The sequence below is a fragment of the Erigeron canadensis genome, chromosome 2 (genome assembly GCF_010389155.1).
Source record: "Erigeron canadensis isolate Cc75 chromosome 2, C_canadensis_v1, whole genome shotgun sequence".
Classification (NCBI taxonomy): Eukaryota; Viridiplantae; Streptophyta; class Magnoliopsida; order Asterales; family Asteraceae; genus Erigeron; species Erigeron canadensis.
Window position 1 is genome coordinate 33,424,038 of NC_057762.1, and position 19,772 is coordinate 33,443,809.

The 19,772-nt window shown below is 32.0% G+C and overlaps 2 protein-coding genes across 2 annotated transcripts; both read right to left on the minus strand.

Annotated features, from left to right (window-relative positions):
* Window positions 1-4,460: 4,460 nt before the first annotated feature.
* LOC122588127 (transcription factor CYCLOIDEA-like) lies at window positions 4,461-5,279 on the minus strand. Its single transcript, XM_043760262.1, has one exon. The coding sequence runs from the start codon at window positions 5,277-5,279 to the stop codon at window positions 4,461-4,463; it is 819 nt and encodes a 272-aa protein (XP_043616197.1).
* Window positions 5,280-11,222: 5,943 nt separating this feature from the next.
* On the minus strand, window positions 11,223-12,455 carry LOC122588128 (transcription factor CYCLOIDEA-like). Its single transcript, XM_043760263.1, has 2 exons — window positions 11,712-12,455; window positions 11,223-11,333 (listed from the first exon to the last, which is right to left on the minus strand). The coding sequence occupies exons 1-2, from the start codon at window positions 12,453-12,455 to the stop codon at window positions 11,223-11,225; spliced, it is 855 nt and encodes a 284-aa protein (XP_043616198.1).
* Between the last annotated feature and the right edge of the window lie 7,317 nt (window positions 12,456-19,772).

The window sequence follows — 19,772 nt, forward strand, 5'->3', positions numbered from 1 at the left end:
CCATCATGTAATAGCTATGTTAGCCAAACCGCTAGTCATGTCAGCGAGTTCACGGACCCTTTTTAATTTTTCATCATAAAACGATTGTAAAAGTAATTTGTTTTTAGAGACTAGTAAAAGTAGTGTCGGACAAGGGCAAAAAATTTTTTTTTGATGCTCCACGGATATTTCTTTCTTATTTGACAACTGACGAGGGTTGGCTGCAATCATAGTCAGGCCGGGCTAATTGTTTTTGTTACTTAATTGATGATTCCTAACTAAAGTTGTTTATCCACTAGCTAATTATACAAAAAGAATAAAAGTATATAGTTTGTTGGATCTAGCTATATGTTTGACAATATGTATGTGTTACTCATGTAATGTCTACATCAATTGATGTTCCTGATTACAAGATAGAGTGAAAATTTCAACAACTAAAAACCACTACTACTGAGTTGAAAAGATTTAATTTGCTAGCTAGGTTAATTATGATGTACTTTTATATTCTGTCTTCTTGATATATTGTCTCACCACACGTTAACTTGTGGTTAATGATCCAAAAGCAAAACCGTTTTATCATACATAAAATATATATGTATAACATAGCTTTGTTATACAGGTATGTGATATATTATTATATATGTTGTATTTGAAATTTTTTTTGTATAAATTAAGATTACCTTCTTCAACTTGTGCGATTTATATTACACATATCCATACATTGTATATATACTTTTTGATATAAAGGCTTGACTATATATATAATACGTAGTATATGTATTAATTAATTTCCTCGCATACTGTGTATAAATTAGTTGTAATTTTACCATATAATTTAGGGAGTGAACTTTTGATATAATAAATAACATTTTTTTATGCCTATTCATGACAGCCTTAGATATATATTGTCATAGATAAAAAAAAAATCTTTGTAACATTTTTTATCATGTAAAATGATATAGTTTGACTACTTTTTAAGTTTTTTTCTTTTCAATGTGATCGTAGACGAATTGATTAAATTCTAAATGTATTTTTTATAAATATAATATAATACAAAATCAGTCAAAGTCAAAAGTTAAAACTTGAAAAGTCATCAATGATATTTAAAATGAGAGTGAAAAAGTAGAATATTTCTTTCTAATCATCATTTCTCAATGAACATAATCGGTTGGATCCAAAAGTCATTTCCTTCCTCTAAGGGGTCGTCAATTTGAAAGAAACATGTACGTAAACTGATGGATTAAAAAGTGAAAACTGCTTGTGCTTGGATTTTGTCGAATGTTACATTTCTAAAAGAAGTACAAGATAATTTGATTATAATAAAATATATATCAGTGTTTGTCCCAACAGCAAAAGAATAAAATCCAAATATAGTCACTTGATTCGCGATTCGCTCTGGTTCAAGTTTGCGATTCGCGAGATCCCACGAATCCGATTCAGAGGGGTAGACTCATTTCGATTCGCTTCGGTTCATTTCGGTTCAGTGAACCCGAATTTAAAAATACATTAATAGATTCAGATATTATAATACTATAAAGTTCAAACTTTATCAATACTTCAAAAAAAACAAATTACAAGTCTTTAAACTTAGAAATTTATAATCAGCTACATAAAATAAAACAAATACTTAAAATTTACTCAACTTTTTGTCTTAAAAATTACTAATTAAACAAAAATCTTTACACCCAAACACAAATAACTAGACCAATTCACCACCCTTTACTAGTTCGGTGTTTTTTATCTTTGGTTCGTGAATTGGTTCGCGAATCATATCGCGAATTGGATCGCCAAACCAAAAACGAAATTAGCAGGGTATTTAGTGAATCTGGTTACTAATTAAAGGGATATAAAGATCTCATTCATGAATACAAAATGTTGTAACAAGTCAGATGTGATAGATATTGTTTAATATTACTAACATATACTAAATATGTAAGCTTATGGTATGCTAATTGACCAAAACCATCTCCTAATTCGGACATCAGATCATTAAAAACAGAATTTCATAGCATATATATAATATGAAAAATATAGTAGGTACTAAAAAAAAGGTTAATTAATTAAAACAAATGCACAGATGGACAAGATTACTGTGATGTCTACATCAATGATGATCCTGATTACAAGATATAAAAAGTACTGAAACTACCAACTAAAAACTAGATACAGCAGTTGAAATCTGAGTTAGGTGTCTGCAGACGCATGTTAACCTTTTTTTTTTTTTTTTTTTTTTTTTTTTTTTTTTTTTAAATTCTAAACATAGTCTTACTCATCGTACATCTTTACAAGCAAAAGAAATTGCGAGTGTCTTAAATTTTTGTCACATATCAAATTTTGTACGGGTTAGCTCGAAATTCAATGATCTAGCTAGCCCAAATCTTTGTCATTAGCTACTTATCAACTTTTATCAAATTAATTTTTAATCCTTTCTTCAATCTTCAAACCTAAGGTAATCCTCTTTCTTTATATAATTTTTGCTTTCATCCAGAGTTATTATATTCAAGTAATTTTTATAATTTGAATAACAATGATATATGAGAAAAAGGAATATAAGGTTGTCCGATACCTAGACACCTAAGCTTAAGTATGGAACCTCTAACATACTAATATTTTATTATTTATTGTTCAATTAATAAATGTCTGGGCCCCATGATTTTTATGGTTTAAAAAATTAATATGTGAGTGTCCGACATCTAAACTTAGATACATAACAACCTTATACTCTCATCCCATAATATATATATGGAATTGTTATATCAAAATAAACGACGCGCAATCAATATTAGCAAATCATAATCCATAAAGCTTATCATATAAATAACCAAACAGTTAGTTAGAACATAAGTCAATAGTTCAAATTTACGAACTTCAATTCAGACATTAATCAATAATTCAATAGTTTTAGTTTGACGCGCATGGCACATATGTAAGACATATATTCATAGTTACTAGAATCACTGACCATTAGATGCTTGATTCTAATATGCATGATATATCACTGTAACAAACTGAATAAAAAAAAAAACAGTGCAGCTAGATTAATTATATATGTTGTAAGCTTTTGTTTTTCGTGAGATTTTACAACTTATATAGTGAGTGATATAAGTTTCGATGGGTAAACATATATAAACCGAAAGTGGTATATAAATATTCTTTATGGTTGAAAAAAAAAACAAGGCTAGCAGATAAATACAGACGTGGGAAAATAGCTTGCTTTTTTATACTGGCACACATTATGAAGTGCAGCAGCTGGTTCCTTGATATCTTGCCTATTTCTAAACAAGTAAAAGAGAGCAAAATTTGAACTCATATGTTTCTAGAAACCACGCACGATTATGCTTTAGCAGTTTAGCTTTGCTATAATGCAGAAACTCATGTTATTTGGTGTCCAGAATAATGGTTCCCTATCAAAAGACCTAAAAGTAATTTTTGAAAGAGCTTGCATACAAAGCTTGAAACATGGAGACAACTAGCTAGAGCTATATATCATCATTCGATGCTTAATTAACCAAGGACTCAAAGGATCAGAGTCAAATTTTTCTGACTTGATTAATCCAGCTCCTTCGAGTAACTAAAACAAGCTTGAAACATATATCACATACCAGTCTAATAACAAGTTGATTTGAACTACTTTAATTTTATCAAGCTTACGATCGATTTATTTGAGGTTATTCAAGTCAAACTATAATGAGTTCTTCGAGTCAAACTCAAGCTTTGATGATGAAGGCTCCCAACCTTTTGAATAGTACAACTCGAACTTGGTTAGCCTAAGGTGGTTAATTAGTAAGATTTGCTTCACTCATTTACATATGTCCTTATGCCATTTAAACTTTGCCTAATAGGTTAAGCCATATCCCAACATTAAACTAACCATGTTTTCCAACAGAAAAACTAATTACAAACTAACAAAGACTACAATACCATCTACTATTATATATAGGGTTAGTCGGTTATATACTACTTTCGTTTTCATAAATTTCACATCAGACAAGCAAGATTAATCTTAGATGGATCGAATCGACTTATAAAACGTGATATGTGAGCTCTCAAACTATGTACAACCCCTTTCTTATAGCCACTCAACTAGTGTGCCCTCATAGTAAAACTATATATGCCTTCAAAGAAAAAAGTTCACCAAAGAAAACAATTTTACAACTTGTTTTCATTTAGCTAATTAAAGGTATTCACAAAGGCTGAATATCATTTATTCAACGTAATTAACATAATCAGATCTGTAACTTCACATCAATCAAGAGCTAGCTAGCCTATATCACTTAAATGCCATCCATACTCATCATAATCAACAACATTACAAACTTACATGAATACAACATTGCTCCTGTTCCATCTCCATCTCCCCCAATTAAGGTTTCTGAAAAAATCAAAAACAAGAAACAATTAACATATATCATGCACACATTTTCATCTGATTATTAAGTACTAAATTAATGTATGTTTAAGCAAAATCACCTATTCCAGATCTAATCATTAATCCCCTGATCACCAAGATGCTCATGAAATCCATTAATCTGAAAACTCGAATCTTCATGATAATCATTCTGTTGTTCAATTTGACTCCAACCATCAAGTTTTTTAACTCTCATTTTTTCTTTTGTTCTTTCTCTAGCTCTTGCTCTTGCCTCTGTCCTTAACTGCTCTCTTGCAACATTATCTTGAATGTTGCATCTTTGCACACTTGTTTTCTTCTTTTTCGGCACGACACATGACTTGACCACTACTGATTTCTTTTTCTTCTTTCGATTACTTTCAATGGTTTCAAGAAACTTAACTTTAGATTCTTCAGTCACAGTTGAAGACGAGCACTGAGTCGTCGACGTCTGTTCCACCAAATCTTTAATCGAGGGTAGCGATTTACCAAGAAGCCAATCTAGGGTTTTGCTTGCTTTATCAAACCCTAGCAAGTCTTGAAGAGAAAAGAATTTTCTTGCAATGTCAATCGACAATCTCACCCTTCGATCTCGTGGGCCTCGAGCTGTTTCGATCTTACTATGACCATCTTTCTTTAAAGCCGCCATTTTCATTTTATAAGGAGAAATGACTGAATCTAAAAGATCATCATGGTCTTCACCATATTGTAACCCTGATCCTTCAGAAAACTGTTGCTCTTGCATAACAAGCTGTTTTGCACTATTATTGTAAGCAAGGATTTTATAGTCTCCTGAGAGAAATGAGTTGTGAAATTCAACATCATCTTTTTCATGGTCAAAGAAAGAATTTGTAGGAGGAAATAAGACATTGGCGGATGAGGAAAGATGTGGAAAAGGATTTGATGAAAACATTGTAACACAAATTAAGACAAAAACTAATGAAAAGTTTCAGCAGCAGATTTCATTAATTGCAGCAAAGATTTTGTGATTATTTGGAATCTATATAATCAATAATAGCCTTTACTGGTTTTGGGGCTTTGGAGTGAGCATCTTCTTTTTAGGGCACTATTAAGTAAAATAGTACTTCCTCACCAATTTTGGAAGTAATTAATTAGTACCAAATGAAAGAAAAATGATTGAAGAACAGGAGGGGAAGTACTAGAGTAGAATCACTATAAGATAAATGCATTATTTTAATACATCTGTTTATGTTTGTAAGGACGAATTAACAAACATAATAATACAAAGCATGTAAAAGTTACCTTTTAATCTAAAGTTTTTTATTGATTGAATTAAATAAATTTTATTTAAATGCGCAAACAATTTTGAGACACTTGATATGAATATGCTTAATTGAATGGAATACAAAATTCTAATTACTTAATCGCTAAACACCCTCAATTAAATGATTAACTGATTAAGGATGAACACAAAAGATTCTCCCAGACAGATACTCGTTGATCGTGCTTAAAGAGTTAGAGAAAGACAACCATTAGTTAAGATCGAATATTGTTATATTTCGACGATCTTAACTCTTTGACAAACATCCTCTATCGATCTCTAAGCAAATATTCTCTTAGTTGTTGATAGTAGATATTACATGTCACCCATCTAGCCATCACGTGGAATCATACTAGAACATTCAGTGCTGTCATTGTATTTTCACCAACTTCCATCAAAACGGGGTGTTATGCGGATGGGCGTTTCAATTTTGTTATCTGACTTGATACGAATGAAGGTTTCTTTAAAAAGCTCGAGTGCAAGTGATGAACGAGTACAAACAATTCGTTCAATTATCTGACAACGTAGACGACGATACCTAATATTTTAACTAATGTAATATTATCTAATTTCATTAATATAATATATATTTTTTATTTTTTAAGCGTTGATATGGTGTTGACAGGAATTCATGATGGGTATGTCATCTTCAATGACAATATCAATATCCCAAGTATACCAATCACCTCTGTAGACTTTTCTAGCATACTGAAACATTATATTAAACTTATTTTGTCTCCAATCTAGTATAGTAAAACATCAATTACCTCATGTCATATCAACATCCAAATTAAATTAAAAAAAAAACGTCCATATTAGATTAAAATACACCATAATGTTAATTACATATGCTTAATATATAAATAAAAATGAACCTCGATCACACTTTCAATATATCTACCATATATTGGCCAACATTTTGGAGGGACATGCTCGACGGTATTTTGGCCATAGTTTAGAAACCTTGTAAATGCTCTTATTGATACATTTTTTTTTCTCAAAGTGTAAAATGGTAGGCTAGAAAGTGTTCTAAGAACATTTTGACCTAATCTTTTTGTTATTATTATAGGTTTACAGTATTTAAATAACAAGTGTATATATATTAACATATACATTCAAAAGTTTTTACAACCTATGAACAAATGATTCAAATTAGTTTCTTAATACTCAAATATTACGAATTTAAATAATGTTCAGTAATTATTCGAATGAAGATTTAAAGACGGAGCTATTTGAAAAGCAAAATATGCGTGATTTCGTATAGCATTAATTGGACTGCGGAGGGAAGGCCCAACCCAATTACAAATTGCTTACCGGCCCATTGGTGGCCTAATGCAAACCCACGTCCATATGTCGGTGGGCCCCCAATTAACATTTGCCTGAAGTAGGACTAGTAGATATAGAACATGCCCTTGTTCTTAATTTGCTATATATTGTTTTGTTTTTTTAACTTTTGCTTTCCTTTTTAAAATTACGATTTACGAACATGTTATGTCATAGTAGTCCCATGTCGAATAAGTCAAATCTTGTTAGCTATAAAGCCCGATTTTACAACCCAGTTTTATATGGACAAATTAAGCGCATAGTTTTTACTATATATACTTGAATGTACATACTTGATTCAATACTCTGGGGACGTTAAAACTTTTCTTTGCACACCAGTTTATACGTACAATAAATTTTCTTTGCACACCAGTTTGCCAACAAAAGCTAAACCAACACCGATTTTTGTAAAAAAAATCACCAATCGAGCATGATTTTGGGATCAGGCAATAGGACGTTGTAATAGTGAAAGAAACCGATCGGATGGTTTGCTGACCATTATTTGAGCCTCTTGTATGGCCTGTGACATGTCAAGGATGCACATATAACGATCATGTACATACAGTAACTTATAGCAAATTAACGATTCATAAAATAGTGATGTATGTAGTTTTTTTTTTCTCTTCTTTGATGCTGATCGTCACGTTGTTTATCATGTAAACCCGCACGCCCACTTAACTTGATTGGGACAATATATTAGCTATCACAAGATCGCCCACCAAATTAACCAAAATGATATTGTGGTTTGACTTCGATATCTTGAGTATTAGACAAGGAACACATATATATAGAGCCGAACTGGCAAATCATACGTACAGCCATACAAGGAAAATATCATATATTCGCCGGCTTAAAAATTTATAGGGATTTATGGCAATTAAATAGTACGCGACGACTTTAATTTCATTGTACGTATGGTGTAATAAAAGACGAATTTCGCAATTCAGTCTCAAAAGGATATGATGGCGACTCTTAGCGACAACAAGTGGATGATAGGGTCAAGAAAATGCACTAAATCATTAGGTGCATCAATGGAGATGGGATGGGTTCCTAAAGTTGGGCCTTTTAATTTGTTCTTTCCTTTCTTTTTTCTTTTTTAATGAAAGATGGTTAAATAATTAGCATAAAAGTAAAACAGAGAGATATTTTAATCGACTCCTCTATTAATAAACAACCAAGCATGTTACAGCTGAAAATCAAGAGCAAGCTTGGCGAAAAACGATCGGCAATAACAACAGCAACGTGATCACTAGCTAACAAGAATCAAAAGTTGATTGATTTGGAAGCATTACAAGTAGCTGAAACATAGAACAAACGACAATAAAAGCGTAGGCCAACCGTACCATACGTCCATACCCTTAAACCCCTTGGCTCAGTAGCTATGTTATCTTGAACACTTGGCTTACCTTACCTTATCTATGAAAATAGAGGAGGATCGATGTTAAGAAGCGCCTAACAAAGAGACGTCAAAGAACGATGATCGTTTTAATTGCTGTAGAAGGGCTTTTTGTGTGAAAAAGTAGGGGAAGGGAAGGGGAACTCACCACTGCCGTCTTTCATAGGCTTTGAGTCTCAAAACCTCGACGGTGTATGGGAAAGTTAAGATGTATAGTAGTACATACCTTATCTTTACCTAGGTAAAGAGGCTGCTTTCAGGTTCTACCAAAATACTAGAAAAGGACCTCCGGCCTTTGCATGGATGAGGATCGAACCTCTGACCACAATGTTACCACGGATCCAAACCATACTTTTTTTTTTGTGTGTGTGAAAAAGTATTCAAAAATACAAGTATTGACTTAAGTTTGGGTTTACTTGGACATTCTTGATGCATAAGAATTTTTAGGCGTGAAACATTTAACACAAACTTTCATGTTCAATCATTAAACCTTTCCTTATTTTCATGTGGAAAAACACTGTCACAAAAACGTGGAAACATCCACAAATTCATCACAAAAGATTTAGTACACTAACGACAACGCGATCATGGCATTCATATCGTGATGTCTAAATCAATGATCCTGATTACAAGATATATATTAATGGTTGAAAACTATAGAAAACGAGAATGAACAGTACAATAGTTTTCTAGTTAGGTGTCACCACGTGCCCACATGATGTACATATATTGTGTGAGTGTGTTTTGTTTTTTTTGAGATAATATAGGAAGAAACAATTCCACCAAACTGTAATGACAATTGACAAACCAGTTATGTGAAGGAAAAGCTATAATTAAAGCTTTAGATTGCTATATTCTTGAAAGATGTATGTTTGTAACAAAGACATTTCAATATTATCGTATATAGTTTCCCTCATATATATACATATCAAAAGTGATTTTGACAAAATAAATAAAATAAAATAACACTGAGTGTAGTGTTAGGTAGATGTTAGGCAGCATGTATAATGTGAACCGGCTGGGTTTTGAAGGTGCTTGATCACTTGTGTATATATATCATTTACTTTGATCTCTTTGATTTAGACTCATCACTTATAAACATGAGATGCATATTAAAATTATATTTCTATAATTAGAAGCTTGAAGTACTAAAAGCGACACTCATAGTACGCACCTGATGTGCGTAAACAGGATAATAAGAAATACATACCAAGTTCATAAATGGACCGAGAGACGGGTTTTTTATACAATGTACTTAAGAGGAGCGATTAGACTTTGCTTCAAAATTATATAACAGTTACATGTTAACTCATCCACAATTCCGGATATTTAGCTAGACATTTTGATTTGGTAAAGCTTAATTATAAGCTATGACCCTATGTATATATAGTTTGGAATGCTATATATTACTTTCTGCAACACTCATTTCTGTGAGATTCAATCTGATAGAGAGTACTTCAAGTTATACTAGAATACAACAACATAAAAATAAATCTATGCTTCATGCCTTCATACCTACCACTGCAAATGCTTAGTAAACATTTGCAATCAAAACTAGCAGCGATTAAGCAACAGATATAAAAAAACACATGCAAATTTGAATGGTAAAGATTACAACATACAGACCTCTTTCGATCTAGCTCCCATTGAAATAACTGGTTGTTGACTTGCTTGATGGACGATTTTCATCTACAACGCTACCAAATCATTGAGAATGTGTTGCCATTTCTGTAACGCTTCGCTCAGCTTCGTAATTTTCTTTCTTCACTGTTGTCAAGAAAGTTTACGCAATCTGATAGATAGAAGTGATAGCTAGTTAACCAAAGGTGAACAAAAAATATATATAGCTTGAATATCAAGAATATATATACAATTCAACAACATATATAAACACTTGATCTAACTCAATTCTCTTAGTATCTTTCGACGCTGGAAGTGTCTAAGATCATGAAAATGCAACCGCTTATATGAACAACACCACATCTAACTCAATTATCTAAAGTGATATGATTAAATATGTTGCTTGAATCTCAATAAATAAATATACAAATTCAATAGGATATGTGAGAACTTATTCTAGCTCATGTGATAAGTTGTATATGGTCTTAAGAATATAACAACATACAGCGCCATTTAGTAATACAGACATGGCGCACAAGGCGTATTGACTGAAGGAGATTTTTGAAACCTAAAGTAGGTAAAAAAGGCTTACATTATCTTTTGCCTACCAAGTATTGTATCCTCAAGGCTTCGAAGAACTAAAGGTAAGAATTGTTGGTTAGCAAAGATCAGAAACATGAAGACAATGCTAACATCCGGCCAATTTCCATAAGCCGAGCTTCACGCTAGGCTGTAACTGTCTCATAATGACCTAGAAACGTTTCAGCTAGCCGGTCTAACCTTCGATCTAATGTGGTCGAGGAAAAAGAAAACTTTCCTTTCCTCTGGTATATAATACGGAGTATATCAATTTCCGCTCTCAAATTGAAAAAACAGAAGAAAGACCCTCAACATGTTGTAAGTCACTAGGCGTTTACAAAAGTCAATGGATATTTTTGTAATGTTTCATGGTCAAATGAATTAGATCCATATGGCTTTACACTATAAGAGTTAAACAATCATTAGAACAACTTAGTTAAAGGCATCGATAATCTTAACTGATATGAACAATTACATAATTCTGTTTTTCTGGTAGCAAATTAACTTGGATCGAGAAAGGGTACTGAACTACAACTTCTTAATTAGACTTGCATAATATATATACACAACTTATTGGACTTGCTTATAATATATAACATAATTATTGAGTGAGTAGTAAATATATATTTTTGGGACTTACTTTTTTTTAACATATATCATTCCAGATCCACTCTCAACTGCTCCCCATCACTTATGAATAGACTGCTTGCTGACAAGATTGCGCTATTATGATGATGATCTTCTGCTGCGTTTCTTTCCAAGTAATTCTGTCAACCAAAAAACAAACAAACATCACTTAAATCAGGCACATCAATTCTGTTACTAACTAATCACAATCATCATTGATTATTGCATCATCATTATTGGTCACCCTGCAGCTAGGTAACTGCTTGTATGAAAAACAAGTTCTGACCTTTGCTAAATTTCAACAAATTTTATAAGTGATTTCTTTAAAACTTCATTATCCAGTATCAAGTCATATTTAATGCCTTGATAATGACTTTTTAGGTTAAGCTTTTAGGGCTTACTTAGAACAAAAAACACCGAATTCGTTTCAGAAAAGATCCGATGTAGTTTTACAAGTGAAGAAAGAAGTAACAAATTATTAACAGTTGTTGGTTTAAATTCAAGGGATGATTAATTACTTGATAGTCGAAATCGTAATTAGGAGGTAATGATGTGTTGAGCTCATTATCAAGCTTTTTATTTTGCATCTTTTCTCTTGTCCTTTCTCTAGCTCTTGCTCTTGCCATGGCTCTCGACTGGTCTCTTGCGGCATTTTCTTTCTTTCTTTTTTTGCCATCAAAACCTCTCATTACTGACTTATTCTTTTGCCCTAAGTTATTCTCCTCCTCATTCATTCCACCCTTAATCGCTTCAAGAAAATTAACTTTCAATTGATCACTAACAGAAGTAGAAGAAGACGAGGCGCAGTGGTTGTTTGTTTCTTCAACCAACTCTTTAATCGCGTTCTTCGATTTGTTAAACAGCCAATCGAGAGTCTTACTTGCTTTATCGAACCCTAGCAAGTCTTGAAGACAAAAGAACTTTCTTGATATCTCAATCGACAATCTCACCCTCCTATCTCTTGGGCCTCGAGCTGTGTAGATCTTACTATGCCCATCTTTCTTTGCTGATGGCTGATCGGGTTTCTTCTTCAACTTCGAGCATGACGAAATAACCGACTCTAGAAGATCGTCGTGATCTTCACAAGATTGTAAAAGTACCGGGTCTTCAGAAGACCGTTGCGGTTGACTAACAAAATCTTGAAAAAAGGATTCCCCAGAGAATAATGGGTCATTATTGTTAAGGCAATGATAGTATTTTTCATAGTCAAAGGAAAAACTAGGAGATAATGGAAAATCTGGAAAAGGGCTTGAAGAAAACATTTTATTGTAATTGTAATGAAAAATGTAACAAAAATTGAAAAATTAAGGAGAAGAAGAAGAAGATTCATCAAGTCAAAAAGTCAGCTATAGCCCTAATGGCTTTAGTTACTTTGTTTTGCACTGTGTATCTTTTAGGGCACAATTAAGAAAATTAAATACTCCTGGCGCCTTACCCATATATATAATTAAATAAGGAAGGAATTAAGATACTATAAAGGAGTACAATATTAGTACATTCATTACCCATACCGCGCAGAAAAGAGAAATAATGTAATAACGACTTGACATTCGGTCGATCAACTATATAGCCTTTTAGAGTAGCTTTGAAATAGTGTGTATTCGAGAAAATGGAAACTTTGTCAATTAATGTAACAAAAGATTTTACGGTTGGGGTTCATTTTTTAATTTTCTTTTTGGTAATGAAGCTAGGGTTCATTTGGAACAACCACAAGACTTTATATAAATGTCAATTTATGCAACATCCTTTTTTGATCAAGGATTCAAATTAATTCAATTCTCGTCGGGTCTCCAATAGTACTTTTGAGGATCTAGAATGAAGCCCAAATATCAAAATGTCAAAATCCAACTACCTCCAGCGCAACTACATTGACAATGTCGTAAAATTCCGTCCCAACAATTGATGTAGAGTTGGTATATATTGTTGTTTCCAGGACTAGGAAACCAGAAAATCCTCTAAAAATATACAAAAACTTGGTGTCCATCTATTCATATAAACACATTCACCCAAATCCGCATCGAATAAGAAATCAAAGCAGGGTTTGGCGATGTAGATTATTAAGCCATGGTCTTGGTCTATAGTGCTTAGAAGAATTCAAGTGAGGCTCGCGAGGGATACACATGTGTAAGCAACATGGTGAACTATATAAGATATCTCCAAGAGAGTAGAAAGAAGTTATTGTTCTCTCGCTAATTGTGATATACTAAAAGAACCACAACAAATGGACTATTGAGTCCAAATTTGCGGTTGTTGTACTACATGGCTTGCATGGGATATATGAGCTCAATCGAGCATTTCACTTGTATACTTCTATATTGAAAAATAAACATGTCTTTATAGTACGATTAACCAAAATACCTAACCACTGGGGAAAACCTCAGTGGCCACCGCCGACTTGCGACCCCCATGGCCTACTAGACGAAGCTCCTTAGACAATAGTGGGGGAGGCATAAGGAGCTTATAAACGGCCATATAAAGATTTGTAACAGTGGCCTTATTATTTGGATAGAGGTGAACAAAATCGAATTGAAAATTCAAAAACCAAATTTAACCAAGAAAAAACGAACTAATCACAAACTCATTGGATTCTGTTTTGGTTTTTTAAAAACTCATATGCAAAAAATGAACCACTAAAACCGAAACAAAACAAAATTATATTTTTTTTGAATGACATTCTATTATTCTACTTTTACTCCTAAATTACACGTATGTCTAGAAAATCGAACTCTCGAAAAACCCCTATTAATCTTGTTTATATCATTTTTACTTTTACATCTATGACTAATTATGCTTAGTAAATATTTTAATATATTTTATATTTATATTTATATTTTGCTACTATTACAGATATTATTTGTTTATGTCAAATAAAATTTATCATTATATATATATATATATATTTTTTATTTTACTATTATAGTTTACTACATTATTATATATCTTTCTTGCCTATTAATGCTTTTGATTCCTTGTCAAATTTCAAATCATTAACCAATCTTTCTAATATACCCTATATGATCCAGACACATAACAACTAGTAAAGATGGGTTTAATGAATTAACTAAAACATTTATTTATTAATTCTTAAAATGACTACAATACTCATTTAAACATTTATAAGCTACACTACTTAATTATCGTTGTCACCATTAGTCACTGTCACACCACTTGTCTCCGTTACCACCGCTATCACCATCGTTAGTGAAGTCCCTAAATAAGCATATACTTAACTAAAGTCCAACATTCAACTTAATTCAAACAAAAGATGGGCCAATAGTGAAAAGTATTTAACTTGAGGAAATATTCAACTTCAGTCAAATATGTAAGCTTTCCATTTAAGTCAAACAAGTAAAAACAATACCCACATATACTGCCAAATAGGCCACGAGTCCACGATATTTTAAATGGGATCCAAACGGCCAACAAGGTCAACTAATAAGTCAATAGTCAAACATGGCTCACAAGAGTCCAAATGGACCCAAACCAGTGAAACCACCACCGTGGCCAAACATTGCCTACAAAAGTGCTAATGGGAATAAGGATAAGCCTAGACGAGTTAACAAGGTCAAAGGGTATGATATTATATACCTTTATTAATATTGATCGGGAGCACGAGTATCAAGCCATCAACACATATAGATTTTAAACCATAAATTTAACAATCTAAAAACAAAGAACACTAAAATCCCCAAAACATACAGATTTTGGTGGGTTAATTTCTTGGCAAATACTCTGTGTCTCTGTCCTTTTGGGTTTCTTAGCAACTTTGGGGGTTTTGTTTCTGGGTATATCTTCACGTTCTTCGGGCTTCTTGGTGATTGCAACAACGGAGGGCCGGGTTCTATGCTTTTTCGGTCTTGTTATTTTTGGATTTTTAAGGCTTTGTTGGTTTCATATCTAGGTGGTTCAAACAACATGCGACAAAAGAGTCTTTTCATTTTATTTTTTTTAACCGAGAGAACCTATATCAGGTAATTAGGACTATTTTGCCATAAGTCCCATGCTAAGCTAAATCTTTTACTACGACATTTAATCTAAAGAAATTAAAGACAGAGACACAATGTCATTAAAAATGTCGATACTATACCATTAAAGCAACATTATTTCGATGTTTTCACCACGTCTACCACCAAATAAAACAAATGGCCTCCAAAACACTCTTGTAGTTGTTTAACACTTGCAAACCCGAGACCGAAGCAAGACAATCTCTTGGGCTCGCGGCTGGGAAATCAAGTTGAAGCTACGTCGACATTAAACTTCGCAACTCGGTTGAGAAATCACAGTCTTTTCATTCTTAATTTTACGGCCATCACAAGAAAATTAACCTGGATATTGAAATTCCTTTGCATCATGGTTAGCAAAACCTAAAATTGTAATATTTAGTGAGTAAATGCACAATTTTAGTAATAGTTACACCGAGATTTCAAAAGTCATCCTAACTATATATCATATCCCATTTTAAAATGTGACAATTTAAAGGTGAAAGGTATGATAGTTAAATTGTCAAAACTTGGCATCAAAACTACCAATCATATGGTGTTGTACACCATATGATGACAAACACTTTATGGTGACAAACACAAAGTGTATTGGTGTGGCTGTGTTGCTTTATATAGGGGAGGAATTAGGGCAATACAACTTTACATTAATAATGATAGGATGGTGGTTGTCGACATCTCATTGGCTCAAAGTACTTAAATCCATGAGCATTTGTCTTTATTACCAAAATGGGTATGAAAGAGAAAACTCATCTTTTTAGTCCCAACTATACCTTTATCATAGAAGGTGAATTACAGTTAGAATAACCATCATGTGACTTCTTGTCTTTTTTATTTATTTAAATTCTTCCCACCTTAACTTACATATTGGAAAGGAAACCATCCGCTGACAAGAGTCACTGGACTCGCTGATGATTTGCTGACGTCATACGTCAGCGACCAAGTCTGGTAAGCGAATCCCTGACTCAATATACATTTATAACGTTTGTTTTATTCCCGGACTCTAGGTCAACTGTATGCCTCTTTTGTAAGAGTTAAAAATAAAAAAAATTATGAAAGTTTTGGTAAAAAAATGAGCTAATTGTCAATTATACAACTATAAATATTTTTTCTTTTATAAAATATCAATAAATTTATAATTTGTATGATTATTTTAAGAATTTATTAATTTTCTTTTTATTTAGTTGTTTCTTTATTAATGAATTTATAAAATTTAAAATCATTTATCACTTTTTTCTATATAACTAAAAAAAGATAGTTTTGGATTTATGTGGTATTCCTCTTTTAGTATGAACTAAGATTTTTATTATATATGTGACGCTATCTTGTTAAAGCAAAGTTTTTTAAATTATATATATATACCTATAGTTATATATGTATAACATAAAATTTATAAATATTTAGTACCCATTCAATTCTATTATAATATTTAATGGTCTGCAAGTATTAAAAATAACATATAATATTTACTTATTATAATATTACCGCTTAATTAATATATTATTATCGTTCGACAAATGAGTTTTAATTTAGCGTTTTATGAAAACGTGAAACATGACGAAAAAAAAAAGTATGGTTTAAAAAGTATTCGATGGTGTTAAATCAAATGGTCACTTGTAATCCTTTATGAAGGTTTTGGTGGAGGAAATATTAAGAGAATCTCAATTTCCCATGACCTAAATTAAAGGGATTATTTTTGTTTGGCTGCATCAGAATTTTTTTAAGAAAAAAAAGGGGTATTGGTTATTAGATTGACATAAAATTATAAATAAATAAAAGAAAAAATAGAAGAAGCGGAACCGGACAAAAAAAGTGAAAAAACGAAAAAGAGATTTCGATGTTTTTTTGTTTCTATATCTCAAATCTATTTATGTACGGAGTAATTTCATAGATTCTAACATTTTTTCAAGTTTGTAATGATTATATAATTAACAATTAATGTAAATTACTTTAAAAACAATAGACAAGAAAGTAAAGAAGTTTAATCATATGTTTTATTGATTAAACAGTGAATACATGATCGATTTTATAAAGAATAAAAAGAGAAATAATTGTTAAATTTTTCGACTAACCAAAAATTTAACAATTATACAAAGAGAGAAAAACACTCTAAATGTTATCTGTGGACAAACCAACAAAACGTCGCAGCTAGATCAAGTGATTCTTTATATAGACAGAAAGGAAGAATCACATGACAGCTCAATAGATGTTGACACATCAATGTTGTCAACCATCTATTGGTGGATCTCTCAGATCTGCTGAGCTCTCTTCCACCATCTTATTTGTTTCCAAATCAGGTATGCAAGAGAAATACAAAGGTACCATTTTGGTACAAGGTCACATGTCTTCATTCTTTTTTATCAACATGTGTCATTGGGGACCAGTCTTCTTATCGTCATTTTCCCGCTTATTTTTGACTTACAAAACTAGACGGTAAGTCATTGAACTTATCCTTGAATTCGAAGATAATAAATTATCGCTGAAAGATCGCTGACGAAGCCGTTCGTTGAGAACTCGCTGACAAAGTGACTCATTGAGTCTCTCAGCGAATCCATAACTAATTAAACAGATTTTCTAAATTACTTTTTACAATTTAGGACCTGCAGAGTTCGTTGAGAAAGACATGTAAGTCATCAGTGAGTCTACATCGACAATGAAATGTTGTTTTTATCTTTGTAAGTAGTCAAAAGAAGAAAAAACAAAATTCAAAGTTCTAGGTGACAAAAGGTCACATGTCATATATGTAATTTTATATCAGCACCTCTCAGATCTCAACTAATGAGAAGTAGACTATGTAGCACCGAAACGGATATGACAAAGCGGCACGGGAATGATATGGGAACGGGGAACGGTAAAACTAAAAAATTTAGGATACGGGTACGGCAAAGATACGGCAATAAAAAAATTTTAAAAAATAAAATTATTGATTTTATATAGAGAGAGACTTGAGACTTCAGAGATTATGTAAAATTATATATGTATAATTTTATAATATATGTTTGATGGTGATAGGTGATCACGGATTAAATTTTTAATAATCAATTTTGGAACAGAAAAAGTCTAATGGTGATCTTAATTGTATAATTTAGTTGGTTTGTGTTTGGGAGTACGCATAGTCGCAAGATGGAAGTCGTTTTTGGAATACAAAAAACTCATTGAAACCCTAATATTAATTAGATACGGTATAGAAACTTCACAGAAACGTTTCGGTATATATGGAAACTTCAAGGAAACGTTTCGTACGAGTTTCGTACGAGTTTTCGTTCCCATGGAGTTTCTGAAACGGGTACGCCTACCTGTTTGGAGTTTCGGTGCATCATAGGAAGTAGATAACCAATTACTGAATGCATTTGTGTCTTAGTGTATTTAGACTACTACTCGTATATTTAAGCATTGTATCCTAAGAATATAATGTGTATGTTAAGTGGCTGAATACATTAAAAATGTTTGTATGTATTAAGTAAAATATAAGTAATTGATGATTTTTTTTATTAATAAGTCAAAAAGGAAACATGAAACTTGACTGAATGATTAAGTTTTTAATTATTAAGTTTATTAAGTATAAAAGAAATAAATATATGTTATATTCATTTATTTACGTATCATGGTTCATTATTTTATTCATTTTGAAGCTTTTGTAAAATGATTTACTATATGTTTAATTAAAGAACCACGTGAGTTTCTATTTTTATCTTTAGCTAGTCGAATGGTATCATTTTAAATAGAAAGAGTAATTACATCAAAGCGTTGAATAATACTCCGTAACTGTTTGTCAATGAATGATTAGAAGTAGAAGGGTCGTTTCAATTCCTTGATCGAAAGGGAAGATCGAAGACTTAGAAATTACAACTTACGGTGATTTAACTTTTAAAAGAAAAAATATAGATTAAAAAAGTAGTATTAGTTTGGAGGCATCGATCGAATTGAAACACCCTCTCACCCGCTACTAGTTACCCAATTGTTTTGTGTGTAATAGTATCGAAGCCGTTGCGATTAGCCGCTATTGTACGTTTAATAACAACAATGTACACACTGAAATAAAGAGAGATATGACACATCATATATAAAATACACTTGACACCGTCCATACCTTAATTATTCTGCAACCCCATCACGCAAACAAATATCCAATAACTGAACTCCTTTCTTTCATTCGATCACACATCTCTGACATGATCGATGAGATTTTTCTCTTAATTGTGCGTACTTGCTGTGTACGTGGTGGAAATTTTACTGTTACTATTTATCGATCATTAATTATTTGTTGATTGATCGATCGATCATTCGTGTATATATGCATATATATGGTGAGGATTAATATAATGGAATTGATTGAGAAAATAACGTGTGGTACAGTAACAGTAATAATTAAGTTGTTTCGTTCGTTCTCATCAGTGTTATATTATGCGGGCAGTTGATTGGTGTCGTTAGACACACCAAAATTTAATAAAAATTTGAGATCGAGATGGGGGGACCAAATTAAATAAATTTAATTTGATTTTGATCATCAGTTTTCACATTCATGTTCATCTTTGTACTCTCAACAACTCATGTTCCCCAACCCCATTAAAAAATTTATGA

Bases quoted from the DNA above. Each gene is read 5' to 3' on its own strand.
- LOC122588128 (XM_043760263.1), bottom strand. From the start codon at position 12,455: ATGTTTTCTTCAAGCCCTTTTCCAGATTTTCCATTATCTCCTAGTTTT. The intron at 11,334-11,711 runs GTAATTAATCAT...TTTGGTTGACAG, and splicing joins ATTACGATTTCGACTATCAA to AATTACTTGGAAAGAAACGC.
- LOC122588127 (XM_043760262.1), bottom strand. From the start codon at position 5,279: ATGTTTTCATCAAATCCTTTTCCACATCTTTCCTCATCCGCCAATGTC.